The 20,983-nt window shown below is 43.3% G+C and overlaps 1 protein-coding gene across 2 annotated transcripts; it reads left to right on the top strand.

Moving 5' to 3' along the window:
* Nucleotides 1-305: 305 nt before the first annotated feature.
* mxd1 (MAX dimerization protein 1) lies at nt 306-19,644 on the top strand. 2 transcript variants are annotated; one of them, XM_085180690.1, is made up of 6 exons: nt 321-1,423; nt 2,064-2,163; nt 9,737-9,766; nt 14,006-14,120; nt 14,309-14,468; nt 15,874-19,644. In XM_085180690.1, the coding sequence occupies exons 1-6, from the start codon at nt 1,357-1,359 to the stop codon at nt 16,068-16,070; spliced, it is 669 nt and encodes a 222-aa protein (XP_085036816.1). In that variant the 5' UTR covers nt 321-1,356; the 3' UTR covers nt 16,071-19,644. The 2 variants fall into 2 exon arrangements, with proteins under 2 accessions (XP_085036817.1, XP_085036816.1); XM_085180691.1 differs by lacking the exon at nt 9,737-9,766 and having other exon boundaries at nt 306-1,423.
* The last annotated feature ends 1,339 nt before the right edge of the window (nt 19,645-20,983 follow it).

Below are 20,983 nucleotides of genomic sequence, written 5' to 3'. Positions count from 1 at the left end.
ACCAATCATAACCGAGCATCCCTCCGGCAGATCCAATCTAGCACCGAGCCTTTTAAAGCCATTATGGATCAGAAAGCAACAAGCGGGCGCATGCGTGCAGATAGTTTGTGACGGAGAAGAAAGAGACCAATGATAAGAGGTCATGTGAATTGGACCAATCATGTATCACAAAATTAATTAAATGGCACAACGGGAGCCAATCGCTGCCATACACCGAGAAACAGCATGGCAGAGAGGCGTGTTGATTGTCAAAAGCGGGCGTTGTCAGATAGGCTCGTGCCCACTAGGGCCAATAGCTGTCAAGTTCATAGAAAAAAACAACCAATTACTGTGTACGAGTGTATAGCGCAGAAACTGTCTCCATTGTGGCTGTACACGGTGTATTTCAGCCGATGTTAATTAGAACCAAAATGGCTGCTTAAGGTCCACAGTTGAAGTAAGCGCTGAACCCTCTCTGCAATTGACAGTTTTAACGCCGAATAGGAGCTTGAGAGGTTATACTCAGTATCCAATCACATTGCAGCACCCAGAATCTTTGTACAGTACAGTAGAGAGTTGGTGTCCAGATCAACAAGCCACTATTTTGGAAGCTGTTTGACAAACAGTCACTCTTCTTCAGTTGATGTCAGTCGTTATCTGCGTTTCCAGCGAGACGTATCGCGCGTTAAACCGGCGCAAAACTAACCAGCCACAGCTCTAAACCGATAAGGTTGGATGACATCGTCGGCTGAACTTTAAAACAGCTAGCTCTTTTATATATATATAATTTTCACAAGGCAAGTGTCTACCAACTGTACATGCTAACGTTCTTTTTTCACTGGCCGAAGCTTTTCCAAATACAACCGAGATAGCAAGAACTTTCCATATTTAATTTGACAGCTTAACATTGGCGCTAACGCTAGCCAGCTTTTTTTTCGCCAAATAGAGCAATTCGGGGATTATATTTGTATGTTACACAGCCTTTCGTTTTGTTTTTGTCAACAAGCCGTCTTTTCTCGAAGAGCCAACTATAAAGCTGACGATATTTAGCTGACATTTTGACTTAAAGGGGAACAAAGTAACCTTAGCTCCTGAAGAAGTGTTATTAGTGTCAGCCCTTACTAGCCAGCTAACACCATATCCTTAATTTAACAACCACAGACGAAGTTTGGCTTTTCGAACTGACTGGTGCTGCATTCAAGGCCTTTAACAGTGAAGGACCAACTCTGTAACGCGCTCTCTCTGGCTCTTTAAAAATAATAACTGACAGAACAGCGAGCTACCTAAGTGTGAAAAAGAAGCAGGACCCTGAAGCAGCCTGTGTACAGCCACGGAATTCCTTTTCGGATTGTTAAATTATCAGTGTTATTGTTTAAAATGGCGGCGATCGGAATGGTGCAGATGTTGATCGAAGCAGCCGAGTACCTTGATCGCAGGGAACGAGGTAAAGTATCATTGTATTATTTTCTACTCTTTTTTCTTATTCACTCTGTGCAATATAACATTAACACCCCTCCCCCTCCGAATCACTCGGATTTAAGCACAAGTCGTTTGATGCTTTCCCAAATCCTGTTGCTTCCCATTATTATTCTTATTACATCAAACAATCAGGCCATGAAATAAATTCATAAATGTCGAATTTTAAGCATCGATTCAGCAGGCTGCATCACCTGCCCCAAACAGGTGCTAATAAATATGTGATTACAGGCGCATAATGCATACGTGTAAAGACAAACGGGCATTTGCATTCGCGATAATGAAAGAATGAATGCATATGTGGCAGATGTGCAGGGAGACATTGTTTTCGTGGACGCCCCTCCTTTCCTTCTGTTGTGGTTTGCTAGTGGGGTTTATTCCAGTTCAAGATGACATCATTGTCCATCCCGAGAAAGGGGGAAAGGGCTAAAAGATACTACTTGAGACCCGTTCCATGCATGCATGCTAAAAAGCATAAGACATTGCTGCGGGATGCCTAAAGCTGAAATGTGACACATTGTGCAGTCTCTCCTTCTGTTCGCTGTGGCTATATTTTGCATTGCAGGATTTCAGGACATGTGACCACTATGTTGTTTACTTGCTTGCAGAAGCTGAACATGGCTATGCCTCCATGCCGCCATTCATCAGCAGCCGGGAGAGGGAAAGTTTGAAAAGGAAAAGCAAAAGCAAGAAAAACACAAGTAGCAGGTAAAGGCAAAACTGTACATGCCTGATTGGTTTTCTGCTCTGCAACAAGTCGCCCATCACATCCCCACTTCAGGGGTCCCCCGCACCTCCCCCCTCCTCTTCCCCTCCTCACTTCTTGGAGGATTAAGCCATTCTTCATCACACTAGTGTTTGTGTTTCAAGTCAAAATCCTTATTTGGTGCTTGTGATGTGAGGCTTGCTTTTAAATTTTTAAATTTTTTTTTATGCATTTCCGTACTGTGCTTCCAGGTGGACACGCTAACTGCCCAAATTTAAAATGGCAGGAAGTGCAGTGAGATCACAGATAGCAGCCTCATCTCTATTTGCATAATTTGTTATATTCACAGCAACGCTGTTGAAACAGCGACTTTGTGCTCTTGGCCAAACATGGTCACAATCAAACATCCAAAGCTTTGAAAAGGGTTATGACTGCAAGACACTACCTTGTTGTTTTGACGTCAAATAGTGACCGGGTCTGCAAAGAAAAGACAGACAGGCTAGGTCAATTTTATAATCAAAATAACATGTTAATGCCTTTTACGTAATATGTCTGCAAAAAAAATTGTATTTGTATGTATCTGATCATGTATTTTGCTGAGAGCTTATTCGTAGAAGCTTTCGGATTGTTACAGAACATAAGTCAGCTCTCTGATCTTCCACTGTAAGCTATAGATACGGTTAGCTTCTGATCACCATATCTGCATTTCAGTCATTCCTGCACACTTTACGATGTTGATGAAGAATAGAACATAGGATTATGAATTAATCTATTATCTTTTTATCACTGACTGCCACAGTGAGAGCACAGCTGATGTCAGCTAATGTTTTAACTGTTATTTTCTTATTTTCTCATAGAACAACACTATCTGCAGTCAGTTTACTAATGGACAGTGTTCTTATCATGAATGTTTAGTCATTGGTAACCAGGTGACCCTTACTGCCTCATGTTGGTTTACCAGCTAGCTTTCAAGTTATGTTGCAGTTTTAGTGATCCTTGAGATCATGCTTCCCCAGAGAGGATCTCTCCCAGGGTTGGACAGACTCCAACTCCACCGTGTACAGCGAGTGACTACAGTTGTCCCTCTACCCTGAAGTTTCACTTGGAGATGGAAGACCTCTCTAAGCAGAATCTGCAGCACATAGAGAACTGGTTCAGCTCACTGACGCTGCATAGAAGAGCAAGAACTAGTCTCACTAGCTGCATACTGAGTCGGTGGAGGTTGAGTCGGTACATAGGATTAAAGACTTACCGGAGTAGCAGCTGATTGCATTGTTTAGTTATTTATTTGATTCAAAATATTTGCAGAGAAGAAAATTCTGATAAACAGTATTATATAATAAATAACCTATTATATTGCCTGTGCCATGCACCCTATGGCACAGGGTGCATGGCACAGGCACCCCATGCCATGCGCCCTGTGCCATGCACCCCATGTACGCATGTACGCATGTGAACATGTACGTATGTGCCTGTGCCATGCACCCCATGGCACAGGCACATACTTCTAATGGTGGTAAAGGATTGTGTTGACTGACATATGACAGGGTGGGACATGTGCAAGAGGATAACCTATGCAACCAGAACCTGAAATATCTGCTGGTGTCCACCCATCAGCTCACCTTATATGTGGACAGGGCTTTAGCACCATAATCTGTCAACAGCACTGACATGCTGTATGCATAGGCCACTTTAGGTGTTGCTACCAAGTAATATTTTGTAATTCAGAGTCTAATGGCTAATTCATATGTAACACTGCAGAAAAGGTCCTTTGATGTCACACGTATGTGTGAGTCTGTTAGGTTAAGATTACGTTTAGTCTTCCCCATGTGTTCTTTAAAGTATATGAGTGACAGATACAAATGTCCTTTAAAGGACCTTGAAAAGCTTATCCACGCATTTATTACATCCAGATTGGACTACTGTAACTCCCTCTACTCGGGCCTCCAACACTCTTCTCTTTGCCTGCTTCAGTTAATTCAAAATGCAGCTGCGCTTCTATAAACAGGTACGAGAATCCATGAACACATAACTCCAATTTTAGCCAAATTACATTGGCTCCCTGTTAAATATCGCATAGATTTTAAAATTCTTTTGTTCACTTTTAATATTCTGAATAATTTAGCGCCCACCTTTCTCTCTGAACTACTCCACTTATACAATCCCAACAGAGCACTTAGATCGTCCAATCACAAGCTCCTAGCACACCTAGGTCTCGAATGAAGTCGAGAGGTGACGGGGCCTTTGCATCCGTGACACCTAAACTCTGGAATAACCTTCCTGTTCATATTCGTACTGCCGAGTCTATCCAGTCTTTTAAATCACGTCTTAAAACTTATTTTTTTACTTTGGCTTTTGATTCTGTCTAGTTGGCTGGTCTAGCTTGTTGTGTTGTTACCTATTGTTTGTTGTCCTCTTTTATTGTTTGTTTTAACTGTCTCATGCTTTTACTGACTGTGAAGCACTATGGTCAACACTGTTGTTTTAATATGTGCTATATAAATAAATTTTGATTTGATTTGATTTGAAACGTCATCCTGGCTTAAAGTCAATGACCCCACAGTAAGGAAAAGTGGGTCAGTCAAGGTGACTGCAGAAGACGTTTAAGTGAGGGTGGGGGTGGTGAGTCCGGGCTGCGCTTGTCATCTAAGTGGACACTAGTCAATTTAGAGTCTCTAACCTGAATTCCGTAAATCAATGGTATGAGGACAGATTTGTGTTGCCTCTGCAATCCACAGATCAATTTGCACTCTGCGATTGGACTCCAGTTGGCTGTCATGATCCTGTGTAGGAAGTTATTTTCAACAGAGAGGATGAAGTCCGTTAAAGGCTGTTGGAAACTGATCTTTTCAGATAAAACAGTGACATCTAGGCACCTGCTTCTGTCCTTCAGTAAACACAAAACTGACATATTGTTGATCCCAACCTTTATGTGCCTTCTTTTCATTCAAACATTTAAAAAAAGCAGCAGATCAAAGAAGCAACTGATGAGAGCACCACCAACTGTTTGCACAGATCTAGTAATTAATATAAATATTTTAAAGTGCTTGATGGTTCATATTGTATGAAGCTGCAATAAAAAGTTTCGATGCTACAGTTACAGAAGAGTTTCGTAATACCTCTAAAAATATTTCAGAGACATGCTTTGTTGGTCAAACAGGTGTATCAGGTGTATTGCCATGAGGGTACACTGTTCATCCATCCATTGTTCATCCACCAGTGCAGAAAATATATGCTGGGGTGCATAATCTGCTTTGTGTAGGACTCATCTGATGTAGGATTGTAGGTATATTTACTGGACTATCAACACTCTTTTCTACTCCTGTAAATGTAGGGTTTTTGTAGCAGTTACCTCTGCCTCTGATTTGATAGAAATCTAGACATTTTCCAGTTATTCCTGATCATTGGTATACTTTAAAAAAAAACACTGCGGTTTTCTGTAAGTGGCTGACGTAACTAAAAGTAAACAATAAAAGAGGGAAAACGAAATGTGCAATGGAGGAAATGAATTTGGAAGAAGTTGAGGTGCATGTTGTGACTCATAAAGCTGAACAGCTTGACTCTGGATGGTTAATCTAATAACTTTGTGGCCAAGAATTCAAGTGTAGTCAAAAGAAAACAGTTTAGCCAACTTATAGAAACCAGCATCACGTCTGAAATATAAATCTCCTGTCTTATCTATACAGTTATGATGTTCATACTAAATATGGTCAAAGGTTTAAATAATGACATCTGAGTATGTCCCAGTAATCCCAGAAAGCCAATTACTCAGGCTTCAGACAGTTTTTTTCTACTCTGGGATCTTTATCGTGTCAGAGAGTGTATGCAGTTCTGGTTGTGAGCATAGCTTCGCCAATCTGCTGATCAGTCAATGTCTTTATGAGGGACAGTTAATCGGAGGAAAGCTTAGTTCAGAGAATTGTGGTGTTAAAGGAGAAGAGCTAAAAGAGCTAAATTTTTTAAATATATTTTTTAATATATTCGTAGCTGTGTATGATGTCAATGAGAGTGTTAATGTTTGTCTCTGACACAATCAAGTCTGATTGTGATCTCAGAAGCCCCACCCACCTCCTCTGCAAACCTTCTCTTCATGTGGGGCAATCACAAGAAAGTTGCCTTAAAGGTGTAGGGGAGCTAAAGCAGCTTCTTTCGCGTGGATTGTGAACTGAACGGCGGCACAAAGTCCCATTAGGAGAGATATATGACCACTATTTTGAACTGTAAATTATGCAAAGCTCCTCTGGTCTAGAAGTAAATATATGAAGCTGAAAATATACAACATCGGTCCTCTTTATTAAAGGAAACAACTGCTTATTCAATACATCGAGCAGTATATCAGTTGATTTCGACAAAAGTGACTGACAAATTTGGAGTGTGCTACCATTTCTGCTGTGATTTCAAAAACACAGGGTGTAGAGTATTGAAAAGACATGCTTCTAACTCAGATCATGTCCTAGCATGTGTAGATGGCACCAGGTTTTTAGAGGAGGTTTACTTGGTTTGTTGCTATTTCTGGCAAAAAAACAAAAAAACAACAACCAGCCTTTCCTTTTTCCATTTCCAGTTCTGAAGCATTTTTTCAGCTATTACTCATTGCTATTTAAGGGCAGCAGAATCACACAGCATTAATAAGGGTATCTCTGCAACGATGATTTGATGTAGTCGGATCTGACATTGTCTCTTGGTGATTAACAGTACAGAATAAATTTACATCCTGGGGGGGGGGGGGGGGGGGGGGTTGATCTCTGCTAGAAAAGATCTAATCAATTAATTGGTGTTATTTGATCAGTTTTAATGTTGTTTCTGCTGCTGATTCTGGTCAAATATAGGGCAGGCATTTATATTTGAATTTGTACATAAGCCCCTCCGGTTTCTGCCATTTTCCCCGAAGCGTAGATGTGTGAGTAGTAGTAGTGGGGGAGGGGACTCGCCATGTTTCTGGCGTGGACGTGTGCATGTGTGTCAGTAGTAAGGAGTCCACCCTCCCCCTCATTTCTCTCTCTGTCTCCCTCTCGCATTTCTCTCTCCTCACCTCCTCCATCCTTCTGTGTCTTTCCTGCTCTGCTCTCACTTTTGGCCGTCAGCGGAGAACAGCAGCGCCTCCATTACAGACAAGGAGAACGAGTCCTCCCCCTCCTCACTCACAAACACACACATTCATACAATACGCAACTACAGTGCACTGTGGAAATTACACGATTAGCTTGCCATAATCATTCTGCAGTCAACTGGTGCCTTTCGGTGGTCATCACGCCGTGTTGTTCAGGCTGATGCAGCTGGAAGAAAAGTGCACTGGTGAATCGTTTGTATCTAACCTTCTGAGGACCTCTGAGGTGACAGTAGCTCATTTGGTGAGACTTGTTTGTTGTGCGTTTTCTCTATTTTTGGTCAGTGATTTCCTCTCCAAAAACAAATGTTGAGGTTGACCCACAAGCCTGTCTGTCACAAGGCTCTGTATAGTTCTATGAAAAAAAAGTACTTTCCAAGATTCAGAAGCTTGTAGAACCACCTTTAAGCAATACCTTGAAGTAGCTGTCTCCTTATGACTTTATCTGTCTCTCACATCACTGTTGAGGAATTTTGACCTACTTGTCTTGACAGCATTGGTTCAGTTCATTGGGTTTGCAGGTATTTTTGATGCACTTCTCACTTAAGATTGCACCACAGCATTTCAGTAAGGTTGAGGTCTGAACTTTGACACTGCAGAATCGTAATCATTTTCTTTTTAGTCGTTCTGTTTGAGCCAAGCTTTATCTGTCAGACAGATGGCCTCACATTATAATTCACAATACTTTTTTATACAGAGAAATTCATGGTTGACTGAGTGATTGTAAGGTGTCCAAATCCTGTGCCTGCAACATAAGTCCAAGTCAGCACCCCCCTATGTTAATATGTGGTCTTTGGGCTGGCACTGTGTAGCCAAACATCTCCAATTTGGTCTCATCTGTCTAAAGGACATTGTTTCCAAATTGTTTGGGTTTGTTCAGGTGCAACTTTGGGACCCTAAACTGTGCTGCTATGTTCTTTTAGGGGAGAGAAGAGACTTTCTCCTGTCAGTCTTTCCGAATCAACCATATGTTCATTCTTTTTTGAACTGTACTGTTATGAACTTTAATATTTAACATACTAACTGAGGCCAGTAGTTTCTCTGAGCACTGCACAGAGGGAATTTGCTGGGCCATCCACTCTTCGAAAGATTGTGGCCCTGTGTTAACACACACCTGACTGCTCCAGCCCAGCAAACTGCAAAAACCTCAGCTTTTATAGAGGTGCTCACACTTGGAGATGATCAGTTAAACAAATGCATTTAATTAGCAGCACCTGGCTGCTGTTTAGTTCCTATGCAAGCAGAAAATGTGTGTATTTAGTTTTCTCCTGTGGAAACCTTCTTTTTCATATGACTGTACTTTAAGTAACTAGAACAGTGATGGAGTTGGAAATTAGCATAGCATGTCATCTTAAATATTGCTTCTGCATTGTGGTGGCATAGGTGTGTTTGGTAAAGTAGCAGAGAGCTATGAGGTGTCTCAGAGCCTGAAATCTAGCCTCAGTGAGTGGGATCACTTCCCTACCAGCTCTGTTATGTCACCAGCGGCTGTCTGCCCTACACAGGAATGTACACTGGCTAGAGGGGGCCAAGTGACAGAGAGAACACCCAAAGCGAGTGGCAGAAAGACAGCCACACACATGCTGCAGTGACACGCTGCGACACAGTGAAAATATGGTCAACCCCGAGCTTTAAACCCAGGTTTGGCCCAGCAACTGAGATTACACACGAGGGGGCACCTTTGAGGTTGTGTTTGTGTGTATGTGTGTAGGCAGGACAGTGCATTAGTTTGCAGAGCTGGAAAAATGCAGAGGCTATTTTGGGATTCAGCATGGGGGTGGATGGTGGGGTTCAGGTGGAGGTTGAGGAGCGTTCAGGAATGCAGAGGGGATCTTCTTCTCTGCTTGTGACCTGCTCTCCTGTTTATCCTTTCTCTCACAGGTCAGACACATTTCTACCAAACTCTACACTTGACCCCGTTTCTGTGTGTGTGTGTGTGTGTGTGTGTGTGTTACAGATAGAGAGAAGTTTTAATACTGCAATGACAGAGTCATGCTGGCCACGAGCCCACCTCTATCTCTCATTTTACCTTCGCTGTGTTCCCCCCACCCCCACTCTGCTCAGGCTTGCATGTACAATGGATAATCAGGCAATATGAAGGGACAGAGTCCCATCTACTCCTGTTTCTGGTTACTGTTACTATGTTTACCGTCGGGCCCCTCATCACGTATCTGTGTACGAGTGTGGTCCTTTAAAAAAAGCTTCCACCGTGAAACAGGCCTCAGGCATAAGAACACCCAGGCTTTTCTTCATTTTTTTTTTCTGTCTTTTTTTTCCCTCTTTGAATCTTATTTTGTAAGCAGCTCCGGCTGTTCACAGACTCCCACACAACCCTTTCTCTTGTGCTCCCTCCTCTGCCTGGATTGCGGTGCATGTGGAGAAGGGGAAGCCTTAGCTTTTTTCATTTTAATCAGTGGCTTTTTTTATTATGTCTGATTTTTCATATGTGTTTTGTTTTATCTCTGCAGGTCTACACACAACGAAATGGAAAAGAACAGGTAAAAAAAAAGAAATCAAATCTCTCTGTGTGTTTGTGTTGTTCTTCAATCCATGGAAATATTAATTCACGCCACCCCATGCCCTCCCACACTGAGGAAGTCTTTAAATTAGTTCAGTGCCAGTTCAGGTCCTGTAACCTGTAACATAATCTGAAACATTTTTGGAAGAAGGTACATTTTTTAAAGTTCCAGATCTAAGGCGAATGCTCTCAGAGTGACTATCAGGATTTTAAAATTGTAGTAGGTGAATCTCTGGTGATGTGGTGTGACGTGTTCGTTGGTCCTCTTTTATGAGCCTGCTTACATGCATGAGTGGGCGATCAAAAGAAAAGCAGCGCGTATGTAGACAGGTGAAGCTGGACCTCAACTTTTTATCAGGTGAATTATTGAGCGCGATTCAGCGGAATCCTCGGGTTTATCGGTGAAGCCGCACTGCAGACCCGTGAGAAGCAGGATCCCTTCTGCATATGGATGGGCCCGACGTAGGTCAGATGCACATTAAACAGGCTCACATCACGCGCCTTTCTGGTGGATTAAGAAACCTACAGTTACGAACTAAGGCTGACATGAATGCACAGATTGCAGAGAAACTAGTTGAGCTAGATTACAGTCCTGAACAAACCTTACCTTTTCTCTTTTGGCACGTTGCCATCGTGAAACAAAAGCATACGTTTTATTTGTGTACTGCCCTGTTAGCTTATGTAAGAGGTAAGCTGTATAACCCGTGATAAGCAGAAGGGAGACGTGGCATATCTAGACATGGTGGACATGTTGTTTTTTTGTAAACTCATAACTAATCAAGTTTGAATTTAGGTGATAAGGGGGTAATGAGAATAAAATGAGCTTTATGGTGTAGTTAAGTAATTTCTTTTGAGGGGGGTGGAAGCTATGATGAACAAAAGGAACTAAGGAGAGAATCGTTTCATGCTTGAACAGAGCCACTGTTTTGTCACGGTGCCCTCCTGACACTGATGAGATGAACGACGGGGTCACGGTTGTATCAGGTGGCTCACTGTGCTCTCTGGCTCCTGAGAGCAGCCGATCTGGTTTCAGTGCTGCACAACTTGGTTGTCTTGACAACATTTTGGAGAGCATTCATTCATGATAATTTGGTTATGTAATGGAAATAAATGTAAAAGTTATCAGAGGAGATGGTGGAGGTGAAAACATTGAACGGTTAGTTAGGTACAGTTGAAAGTGTCATGACGCTCGTTAATCAATTCTGCTTCCTGAATTTGCTGATTTTCTTTTAGCTTATGTGAACATAAACTGTCCCGACAATTGATAAAAGCCATTTTTGGATGATGGTAAAGTCCTCAGTTTACATATGTAAAGCAATAGGAGTCATATTTTGATACAGTCGCTGTCACTCTCTGAGCTAGATGATCCAAACCAGCCACTCAGTGGACATGCTGAGCCCTCTGTATGTGTTTGTGGACACACCTCATACCCTGCAGTAAAACACAATTATGACCACTAGAGAACCTACTTAGCTAGTTTCTCCCACCACTAACGTGATGATGGAAAGCCATCAGTGGCGAGTAGTAAATTAGTCACAGCAGCCCACTGCCAGCAAAGCCTCAGGAGAGCAATGAGACCCGCCTCCCTTCCATCAGTATTGGCTTGGTTAAATCACTCACTGTTAGAGGTCAGAGGGCAAGAGCCCTGAAAGCGAGGTGATTTACTGCTAATCAGGCAAAGTGCACCAGCTGACCTACTTGGGAGAAACCATTTTGGGTGAAAGGGGTGACAACAGCTGCAACTGTTTTGAGTGTAACAAACTGAGGCGGCACATTCACCTCATTTTGGACCAGACACATGCATTCAGGTCAGTCGTATGCAAGTGTGAAACAAGGCCAGAGAAATGTAGGCTGCGGCCTGAGGCTGCAGCTCCACATTTACTGTATAGTTACCTATTGACACAGTGAACCAGAATAACCTGTCACTGGAATAGCTGTGTGTTAGGACCACGCCGTAGTGTTTCTCCGAATCGCCATGTGACTCGTGCTGTTTGAGTCTGCTCTCTGTCAGTGTTTAACAAACATTAGCCAGCCCTTATTATGTCAGAACAACACAGGCCGGACCATTTCCATGTTATGTAAAGACAGTCTGCATGTCCTTTGGACTGAGTCAGCTGAGAAGCAGGCACTTGGCTTCAGCTGCTTTGTATGTGCGTGCAAAGGCTCTGCTCGCCGATTGTGTGTTTATCTTTTTAAAGGGCAACGGGTTGAGAATATATTTGTGCGCTTCCACTGCCCAGAGTCAAATCAGCCTCGTAGCTCTCCATGCGCAGCATTTGAATAAACTCTTTCCGGCAGTGACGCTCACGTTAGGATTATTTGTAGCAGACAACAAGTGAGCGGCTCAGCCGGCCAGCCCCTCAGCTGCACAGTCACAAAGAAAGAAAAAAAACAAAGAAAGAAAACAATTTTTACACTCATTCTGACGTACACACGCCCACTCGCTCAGGCAAACACAAGCGCACAGACATGTACACACTGTGACGAGGCTGGAGCTGGAGGTGTGTGTTGTGTAACAGCGGGGTCAAGTGGTCACCAACACCCACCAGACCTTAGAAATTGCCAAGGCTGCCAGCTGAGGGGCTGAGGGGCATACAGTTGGAAACAGAGGCTGTGAACTGTGTATAGGTGTGTGTGACGGGGGTATAAAGGGCAAGTGACATCAATAATCAGTTGCAGTTCTGAACATATGGTGCAGATGGCTTTCTGGTTTTCTTCTTGTTTAAGAGGACGGTTGGCGCACATCCTTTCGAGCTCTATTATGTAATAGTTAACACACTGCTGACTTCCTGAAACATACAGGGCGTCTCTTTCCGTTTGCTCCTACCTTTATACTCTTTGATCCCAAAGGTTGCATTAAAGAGGAGAAAGTGTTTAGTGGCTCCAGTCTGACAAATACTTGCAGTAATGACACCTGGTTGATGAGGCCTGAAGAGTACAAAGGCAGTTCACTGCAGCTTGTTCCTCATATTTGCTTTGATGCAAGGAACTTATCGGCTGGTATTGCTTCAGCACGCAAATCTCCTCTTTGAACTAACTCAATTTGTGTGAAGTGGACAAGAAATTCCACCCTGACTATGACAGTTATTGTCACAACAAGGAAGTATTCCCACTCTATTTAATGCTTTAACTTCCTGCTGAAACAGAAAGGATCCACTGCTGCTTGTGATCGCCTGCAACAAGTAGAGACAAGACATACCACAGATGAGGAAAAGAAGAGTCCTGTCCTCACAGCAGTCTGGCGCAGAAGTGCTAATTGGTCCTAATTATCTGACCATGTCACTGTGCAGTAGTCATGGATACATATTACATCACTTTAAGATTTGGTTTGTTGTGTTTTTTAAGACTGCCGTTAAACTTGTCTAAATGTGAGCATCAGAATATGCGTGCTACCAATGAAGTAAAAGTATACCTGGATAGAAAAACTCAATGGAACTCCATCAGTCATGGATTGGCCAGTACTTCAATAATAAGTCCAACATTGTGGGATTGTGTTGGCAGAGAACAAGAGGCAGCCAACATCCAAAGAGCTTTGAATGTCGTTCAGGAAGCCCGGAGAACTATTCCTGAAGAGCACTTAAAGAAAGACAGGAAGCCCTGCTTAAGGCAGTTCAGGCTGTGTAGAAGAATAAAGGAAGCTGTATTGGCTTTCAGACTCATTAGAATTGTCCAGCAGTGATTTTGCCTAATATACTGTATTTCCATGTGTGTTTGCACATGTTTGAATAAGTCATTTCACCTATTTCCCATGTTCCTGGAAAAGTCTAATGACACAAGACTGATTCGAGGCTTGTCAGAGTAAAAGATGGCAAAAAACGCTGCCGTTATAATTCACCTGTTCATTTGTCAGTATTTGGAAAAATGTAAACACAGTCCTTTCAGGGCTCTTAGTATGAAGACAAAATCTCCCCTGGATGTATTTTAAGAGGTTGCTTGTTTCCCCTCAGTGAAAAATCTGAGGTTGAGTCCTTGAAGCCCAATCATCCAAGTGAATTTTATGTAAAAGGTCAATTTCAATACAAGAGTAGAACTTCTTGTAGAGAGAAAAAACAGGATAGTTTAAGATATTTGCATTCAGCTTTTCAAAGCTCAGGTAAAGACTAGTTTTTATCAGGGATTTTCAGATTTCAGTGGCCAACCTTCTTGTTTTGTCTTTGCTTTTTGTTTTTCTGTCCATTTAATAGCATCTTCCACCTTCATTTTTATCTTTCCTCTTCAGACGGGCACATCTACGACTGTGTTTGGAGCGCTTGAAATCCCTCGTTCCCTTGGGACCAGATGCTAACAGGCACACCACCCTTAGCCTGCTGATGAAGGCCAAAGATCACATCAAGGTGTGTGGATGTGCGCGTGGACCACTCACCTAATCGGTGTGAAGAGGGCAATTTGTTGACCGCTGCGGTTGCTGAGTGTGTTAGTAATTGCGTGTTTCAGTAGCTGATAAGCTGCTGTGGACACGTACACAGGAGCAGATTAGGAGCTGTTCATGAAGCGCGCCGTTTTCTCTCCTTCTTCCTTGCAGAGGTTGGAGGAGAGCGAGAGGAAAGCTCAGCACGCTTTGGAGCAGCTACAACGGGAGCAGAGACACCTGAGGAGGCGTCTAGAGCAGCTGGGAGTGGAGAGGACCCGCATGGACAGCACCGGCTCCACTCAGTCCTCTGATAAGTCCGACTCTGACCAGGGTGAGGCTGCACACAGGCAGAGCTGTGGCCAGCTCAGACGACTTCGTTACCACCACATGCTTTTATTCATGTCACTCATCACGTGTTTCATGTGTGGAACCTCCGGGCAAATATTCAGATTGTTTAACATCTTCTCTCAAAGCACATGAAAAAATATGGAGGTGAACCGTTGTGCAGGATGTTCAGAATAGGCATCATTTTATTGTTCTTGTGTCAGGTATTGTCTTCATCATCATCACTAAACGCAATCTTCCACAGTGCAAAGTAAAGCGTCTTAGTAAGTACACACTCATCAGATCTTAATGTGAAAAAAACATTCTGGATATCTATACTTAGGTAAAGTAAAGTGTTAGGAATGAAAGGATGCTACATTTCTTGATACAAACAAAAGTGATCAACCTACAGAGCGCTCAATTTAATAATACCCCAAAAATCCAAGTGAAAGAAATTGTGCATCAAACGCCTCCGTTCTGACAAATGTCATTGCAGCAACTCCAAATGATACTCAGCAGTTTATACTCAGTGCCATTTATGTGGCATTCATTGTTGTTTAGTCATCTGGTTAATGTCCTCCCTCCAAAGCAAATGATGTAAAAGAGGAAAGAAGAAACACGGAGAAGTAATAGTTTGTGGATCATATGCATGCTTGATGATATCAGGGCATGCTTCTAATGAGACAACAGATAATGTCCTGTACATTTCCTCCCAGATCTGGACCAGGACGTCCCTGAGCTCCTGCTCTCATCTGTAAAAACACACAGGGCGACAGTGGTGGACATGCCAAATCTGGTACTCTATGGCAAATGCCAATCAGCTCCACAGTGCTGTGTAGTTAGCACCAGGCCCAGTGGGAAACCTCAGTCCACGCTCAATGAAGTCTGATTGTTTGGTCAGACACATTCACTCCAGCGGCCTGTTTGGAAGTCATTTGTAGCTCTGACAGCTCATCCTGTTCCTCCTGGCACAAATGAGCACTGTCAGTGTTCACTTTTTCTTTTCTTTTTCTGTCTATTTGGACAGGGTTACAGGGACATGACATAAAACAACCTGAATGCATTAAGTCACTCAATAAAAGAGCAAAATCAAAAACCTTTAAATGGTTAAAATGAAAAGAAATCTGTGCATGTGTCACCCTTATGCTGTGTAGCTTTGTCCCTGTTGTTTAAAGGGGATTTTAAATCCAGGAAAAAAGAGCTTTTGCAGGATGTGCAGAGCAGGTAGTTACCAGCTGCTGCTGCTGGCTGTACAGGTTCCACCATTAACTCGCACTAGTTGTTTAATTAGTGTTACTTGTAATAATAACATCGTCTCTATAAGCGGAGAAACTTGAGTAGATGAATAATATGACATAGTTGTCATTCAGCTCTTTAATGGTGTCGTGTTTGTGTTCTTGTTGTTCAAACAGAGGACCTGGATGTGGACGTGGAGGGGACGGACTACCTGCTGGGTGACTTGGAGTGGAGCACCAGCAGCGTGAGCGACTCAGGGGACGAGCGAGGCAGCCTGCGCAGCAGCTGTAGCGATGAGGGCTACTCCAGCGCCAGCCTGCAGCACGTGCAGGACACTCAGGAGAAGACTAAGCAGCTGGGCTGCAGCCTATAAACAGCACTGGTCACTGACCCAGCACCCACCTCTTTCCCTCAGCCCCCTCACCACTCCTTGGTCCCGCTCCGACCTCACCTCCCCTTCCTGCCCTTCTTCCTCCCTCTTGACCAGGACTGACCAAGTCTGAGGCCCCTCCTCCAGCTGGGCCTCCGCGGACTTCCTGTCTGCACACCGACTTCCATTCAGACTGCAACACCTCCAAGACATCCAGCCCATCATCAGCGGTCAGTCTTTAGGATGTCCCCCGCTCTGCTCCGCACCGATAATACGAGCGGGACGTCAAAGACACTCCACCCCCCCCAACCACCCCTACCCCCATCCGACAAAAACAAAAACAAAAACAGAACACAACTTTCAGCCAGAGAATGTTACCACACAATGTCCCACTGCCTCCTTTTCTATGCCTCAAGAGCCATGGGAAGCACTTATGAGATTTCACCCATACTTCACACACATAACATCAACTCGCACGTACACACACATACACACACAGACCGCTCCATCTCTCCCAAAGGTGTGATGCTGACATGGTGCGGGGCTTTTTTTTTGTTTATTTTTGTGTTTTTGCGCCCCGCTCACCGGTCGACCGTATGTGCATGGTACTTTGCACTTAAAATTGCTTTTTTTTGTAAACAAAACGATCACCTTTTTAAAACACTGTCCCTTAGCAAAGCCCCACCCAACCCTCCCGCTGCAGCCATGGCAGCAATGCCACCAGATGAACTGAGTGTTTGAAAAACATGTCAGTCGGCAGACTTTGCGGACACTAAACTAGCGCGCGCGTGTGTGTGTGTGTGCGTGTGTGAGAGATGTTAAACTGTCGACAGCAATACGTCCCTCAGTACTCGGGCTTTGGCAGGCAGGCTCGCAACTGCCCTGTAATTTTTTGTCCACGCCTGCCCTTTAGAGCAAAAAGTAACAGAAAAACCGGCAAAAAAGAAAAAAACAAACAAAAAAAAATCGTGCAGCATGAGATTGTGATTGGGGAGGGTTTTCAGGGGTGGGTTTGATTGTTTTTATGCCGCTCTCTGATGACGGGGCATTTATTTTATTTTTTTCAAACATCGTCCCTTTCTTATGTGTGCTTGTCATGGATATTATGAACACCAGCCACTGGGCCCAATACTGGTACGCTCTGGCGGGTGTTGGTACGTTTTTGTACACTACTTCTTCACTGCCCCATTCACCAGGTATTAAACAGGAAGGGAATCTACTGAGAGCACATTCCACTTATGTAAACAGGCAGGTGAGGCTGAGAGCATTATTTCATTATTTTTTGTTGTTTTGGTTTGCGAGTGGATGTTCCTGCCAGTTATTTATGAAGAGAGTCCAGTTTGAGAGGAAGCGAATCACTCGGAAATACAAATGGTCGGCTTTGACTTTTCAACAGGAGCACACACACACACACACACACACACACACACACACACACACACACACACACACACACACACACACACACACACAGAGAATCTCTCTTTCTCTATGCTCACAGCTAAACTAAATCAGTTTTCTCTCCCTCGCCTTGCCTTCATAGCTATTTATTGTTTTAGCAGAAATATATACCTTTTAATGTAAATAGTTTACAGAAAGAAGTGTCTATCAGCAGATGTATTTATTAGATAAATCTATAGATGAATATACAAAAACAATCTATTTAATTAGTTATAGCTTATGTTCTTCTTGTGAGGTTTATTGAGAGTTTCCTATATGTAGTTTGTTTGCACAGCCTAGTCAATCCATAAAATATTGAGAAATGTCTCTTTGTGCCTCGAGGCTTTGGTGTCTGTCTGAATTCAGCACGGTGCTCCTAGGAAGTGATTTCTTTGTGGCTGATTCTGATTTTTCTTTTAGCCATTTTCGAAGCCCATAAGAGAAGGATAGTGGGACAAAAAAACTGAAGAACTTAAAAAAGAAAATGATTAGAAAGTAGAAAAAGCGAAAGGAGCAGGTGTCCGGGTCAAGCGCAGTGGCGTTGCCGGTTCACCTCCCATCACCCCTTTCCCTCCCCCACGCCTGTGCCTCAGACAAAATGGCTCTTGAGCCTTGTGAGATTTTTTTTTCTTCTTCTTCTTTTTACCCCTCCTCTTCCTCCTCCTCCTCCTCTTCGCGTGTGGTTCCCAGTCATCACGGGCAGGGACAGGAGCGCAGATCTGTTGTCGTTTCTTCTGAATGTACGTGTTATCAACCCCTGCAGTCGTAGCAGCACGGTGCCAAAAGAAGCTCCCTGCGTGTTGTGCATGCGCCACTTGCAGACCTCAGTTTAAAGCATGACGATGGTACGCCAAAAAAAACACAAAAACACAAAAAAAGGAGAAAAAAAAAGGAAAGCAGAAAAATAGATATGAGATTGTTTAGTCGTTGAGTGTCGAACGCTGCTTATTTTTGTCCAAACGGAGAGGGACTGTGCAGCCACGCTAACCAAGTGGGGGTTGGGGGTGTTGAAAAGTAGGTGTGAGTGGGCAGGTGTGTTCACTGAAATGCCATCTGTCGGTGCATACGTGTGTGTACAGTATGTGAGCGTGTGTGTGAGTTTACTGCATTATTGTCTTCAGAGGTGTATTTTTTTGGCAGTAGAGGGTGGGTGATTTTAAAAACATTGTAAATCCGTGTTTCTGTTTATTTGTTTTATTTGAAGAAGAGCATTAATGTCTTTCTGTGGTAGCCACCATTTTTTTTCTCTCCTCCCCATCCATCGTCTCATTTCTGTCTTCCACTAATCTCTGTGTGTGTGCGTGTGTGTGCGTGTGTGTGTGTGTGTGTGTGTGTGTGTGTGTGTGTGTGTGTGTGTGTGTGCCATGCAACCATGTGTGAGCAATACACCCTCCTCCACATGCTGCGTTGGCATCAGTGGTTCAGGCAAAGTGTGTGTGTGTGTGTGTGTGTGTGTGTGTGTGTAGCGGGGCAGTGTACTGTATGTGTCAGTGATCACATCGCACCCCTCTCACTTCCAGTACAAAGACCCTGGTGCTCTCAGCATCTGCCTTAAGAAGCAGGTGTGGAATCTCTCAAAGAACAAGACTACAGTCAGACCAGTTGTTTAAGCTACAGCTTTCCACATCAGGGGAAAACTCACGTTCATGTGTATATTTGGCTTCTCTTGTCTTTTTTTGCACACTTTTATCCCTGCATACAAAGCGGCTCAAAACAGACACACCTGTTACGGCCTAACAGACACATCTGATGTGTTTACGACAACAGCGACGTGCATCACAAAGGTCATTCCCTTCTTTTCTTCTTCGTGACGGGTCTCAGTCGTGGTGCTCTCATCGCATTAGACACAAAACACACAAGACAACACCCCCTCGTCACGGCTCCATCGAACATCGTCGTCACCTCCTGCCTTTCTTCTCAGAAAGGTCAAACGTCTGTTTGCTGAATAATAACATTAAGGTTTGTGCACTTAACTTTTTAAGAATTTGGAGAATTTGGACACTGTCTTCTAAAGAAATCTCTTCAAATGTAAGAGAGGGGAGAAACAGCCCCCCTTTGATAATGAATCGTTGAGCAGCAATTTATATTTGCCAGTGATATTAAAATGAATTAAACATTTGAAACCCTTGTTTACCTATCTCCTTGTCGTGGTCTTTGTTCATGGTTTGTGATTATTAAGCATACGTGAAGAGGACAAATGGAGGCTGTCAGCGGAAATCCAGCCCACCGGTTTCTCATACAATGGGTAATTTTCACGTAGAGGTTGAGTAGACGGTAATGAGGAGTTTTTTGGGTTTTTTTGTGAAGATAATATAAAAAGAAAGCCTTAGCAGGGGCTTGATCCTCGCCAGCCATCCATTGTGTTCCAGAGTAATCTCTTGGCCAAATCCCATGTTTGTGTGATCACCGCCATCTGACTGCTGCTCTACAGGCAACACACACGAAGCTAGAATGGGAAAAGAAAGAGGGGGATGGGTTTCCTGAAAAGGCTGCATCCCTTCATGCTGCATCGAATGCAAGTCCTCTCCACCCTTTGCATCCACAAACAATCACAGTTCATGTTGTAACTGACCAACAGGTACCTTGACCTATCATGGCAGGAAAGCATGGTAAATGTTGAATTGTTCAACAGTAACTCAACCTCTTTGAACACACAACATGTCGACTCTTAAGCCAGCCAGAAGACCACATCAACTAAGAACACAAAACACTGGCTACAGTTCACACGGGCTTACCGAAGTTGGATACTTCTCTGCGCACCAACTGAACATCATCGAAAGGCCACAGCCTGCCTGAGTGTTGTTAGTGACCACATCCATCCCTATATGGCTGGCTGCTTCCAGCAATATAATCAGCCACAGTGGAAATGCTATCATATCATGTCAACACAGACCAAAACGTCTGAGGAATGTTTCCAGCACCTTGTTGAGTCTATGCCACTATTAAGGCAGTTCTGAAGGCAAAAGGAGGTCCAACACATTACTAGCAATGTGTAACTAATTAAGTATGTTATGCTGACACATCTTTTAGTGACAAATCCCATCTACACCAGGCATCCCAAACTTTATGTGATATCCTAATATAACAAAATACTCATGACTGAGCTGAACACCAATGGTAACATTTGAAATTCTTGAGTCATTTTTTATAAATGAACACAATACTTTTAACAGGAAATTTGGTAAACTCTGGCAATTTCTGTGAATGTACAACAAAAACCAATTCTGAGCAATAAGCTAACATAGGCCAGGAGACTGACTGAATTTACTCACCTTATGTGGATACGGTTTTTCTTGTCAGGCCTATAACCACACTTCAGTAGAGAACTGAAAAAAAAAAACCCTCTGTGTTTGAGAACTGTGGATTTGTGAATTTCTGTGGTTTTGAAATACATTTTCCATGTATCATTCTTGCTTCTTATAGAATCCCTGCTGTTTTATGCATATGTTTTTCCTATAACAGGTCTGGACTGCAGG

This window comes from Neolamprologus multifasciatus, chromosome 12 (assembly GCF_963576455.1).
Source record: "Neolamprologus multifasciatus chromosome 12, fNeoMul1.2, whole genome shotgun sequence".
Lineage (NCBI taxonomy): Eukaryota > Metazoa > Chordata > Actinopteri > Cichliformes > Cichlidae > Neolamprologus > Neolamprologus multifasciatus.
This window is presented reverse-complemented; position numbering and strand designations above follow the sequence as displayed.

Excerpts from the sequence above, each read along its gene's own strand:
- mxd1 (XM_085180690.1), top strand. The coding sequence starts at position 1,357 with ATGGCGGCGATCGGAATGGTGCAGATGTTGATCGAAGCAGCCGAGTAC. Across the intron at positions 1,424-2,063 it reads CCTTGATCGCAGGGAACGAG|AAGCTGAACATGGCTATGCC; the intron begins GTAAAGTATCAT and ends ACTTGCTTGCAG. Across the intron at positions 9,767-14,005 it reads AACGAAATGGAAAAGAACAG|ACGGGCACATCTACGACTGT; the intron begins GTAAAAAAAAAG and ends TTTCCTCTTCAG.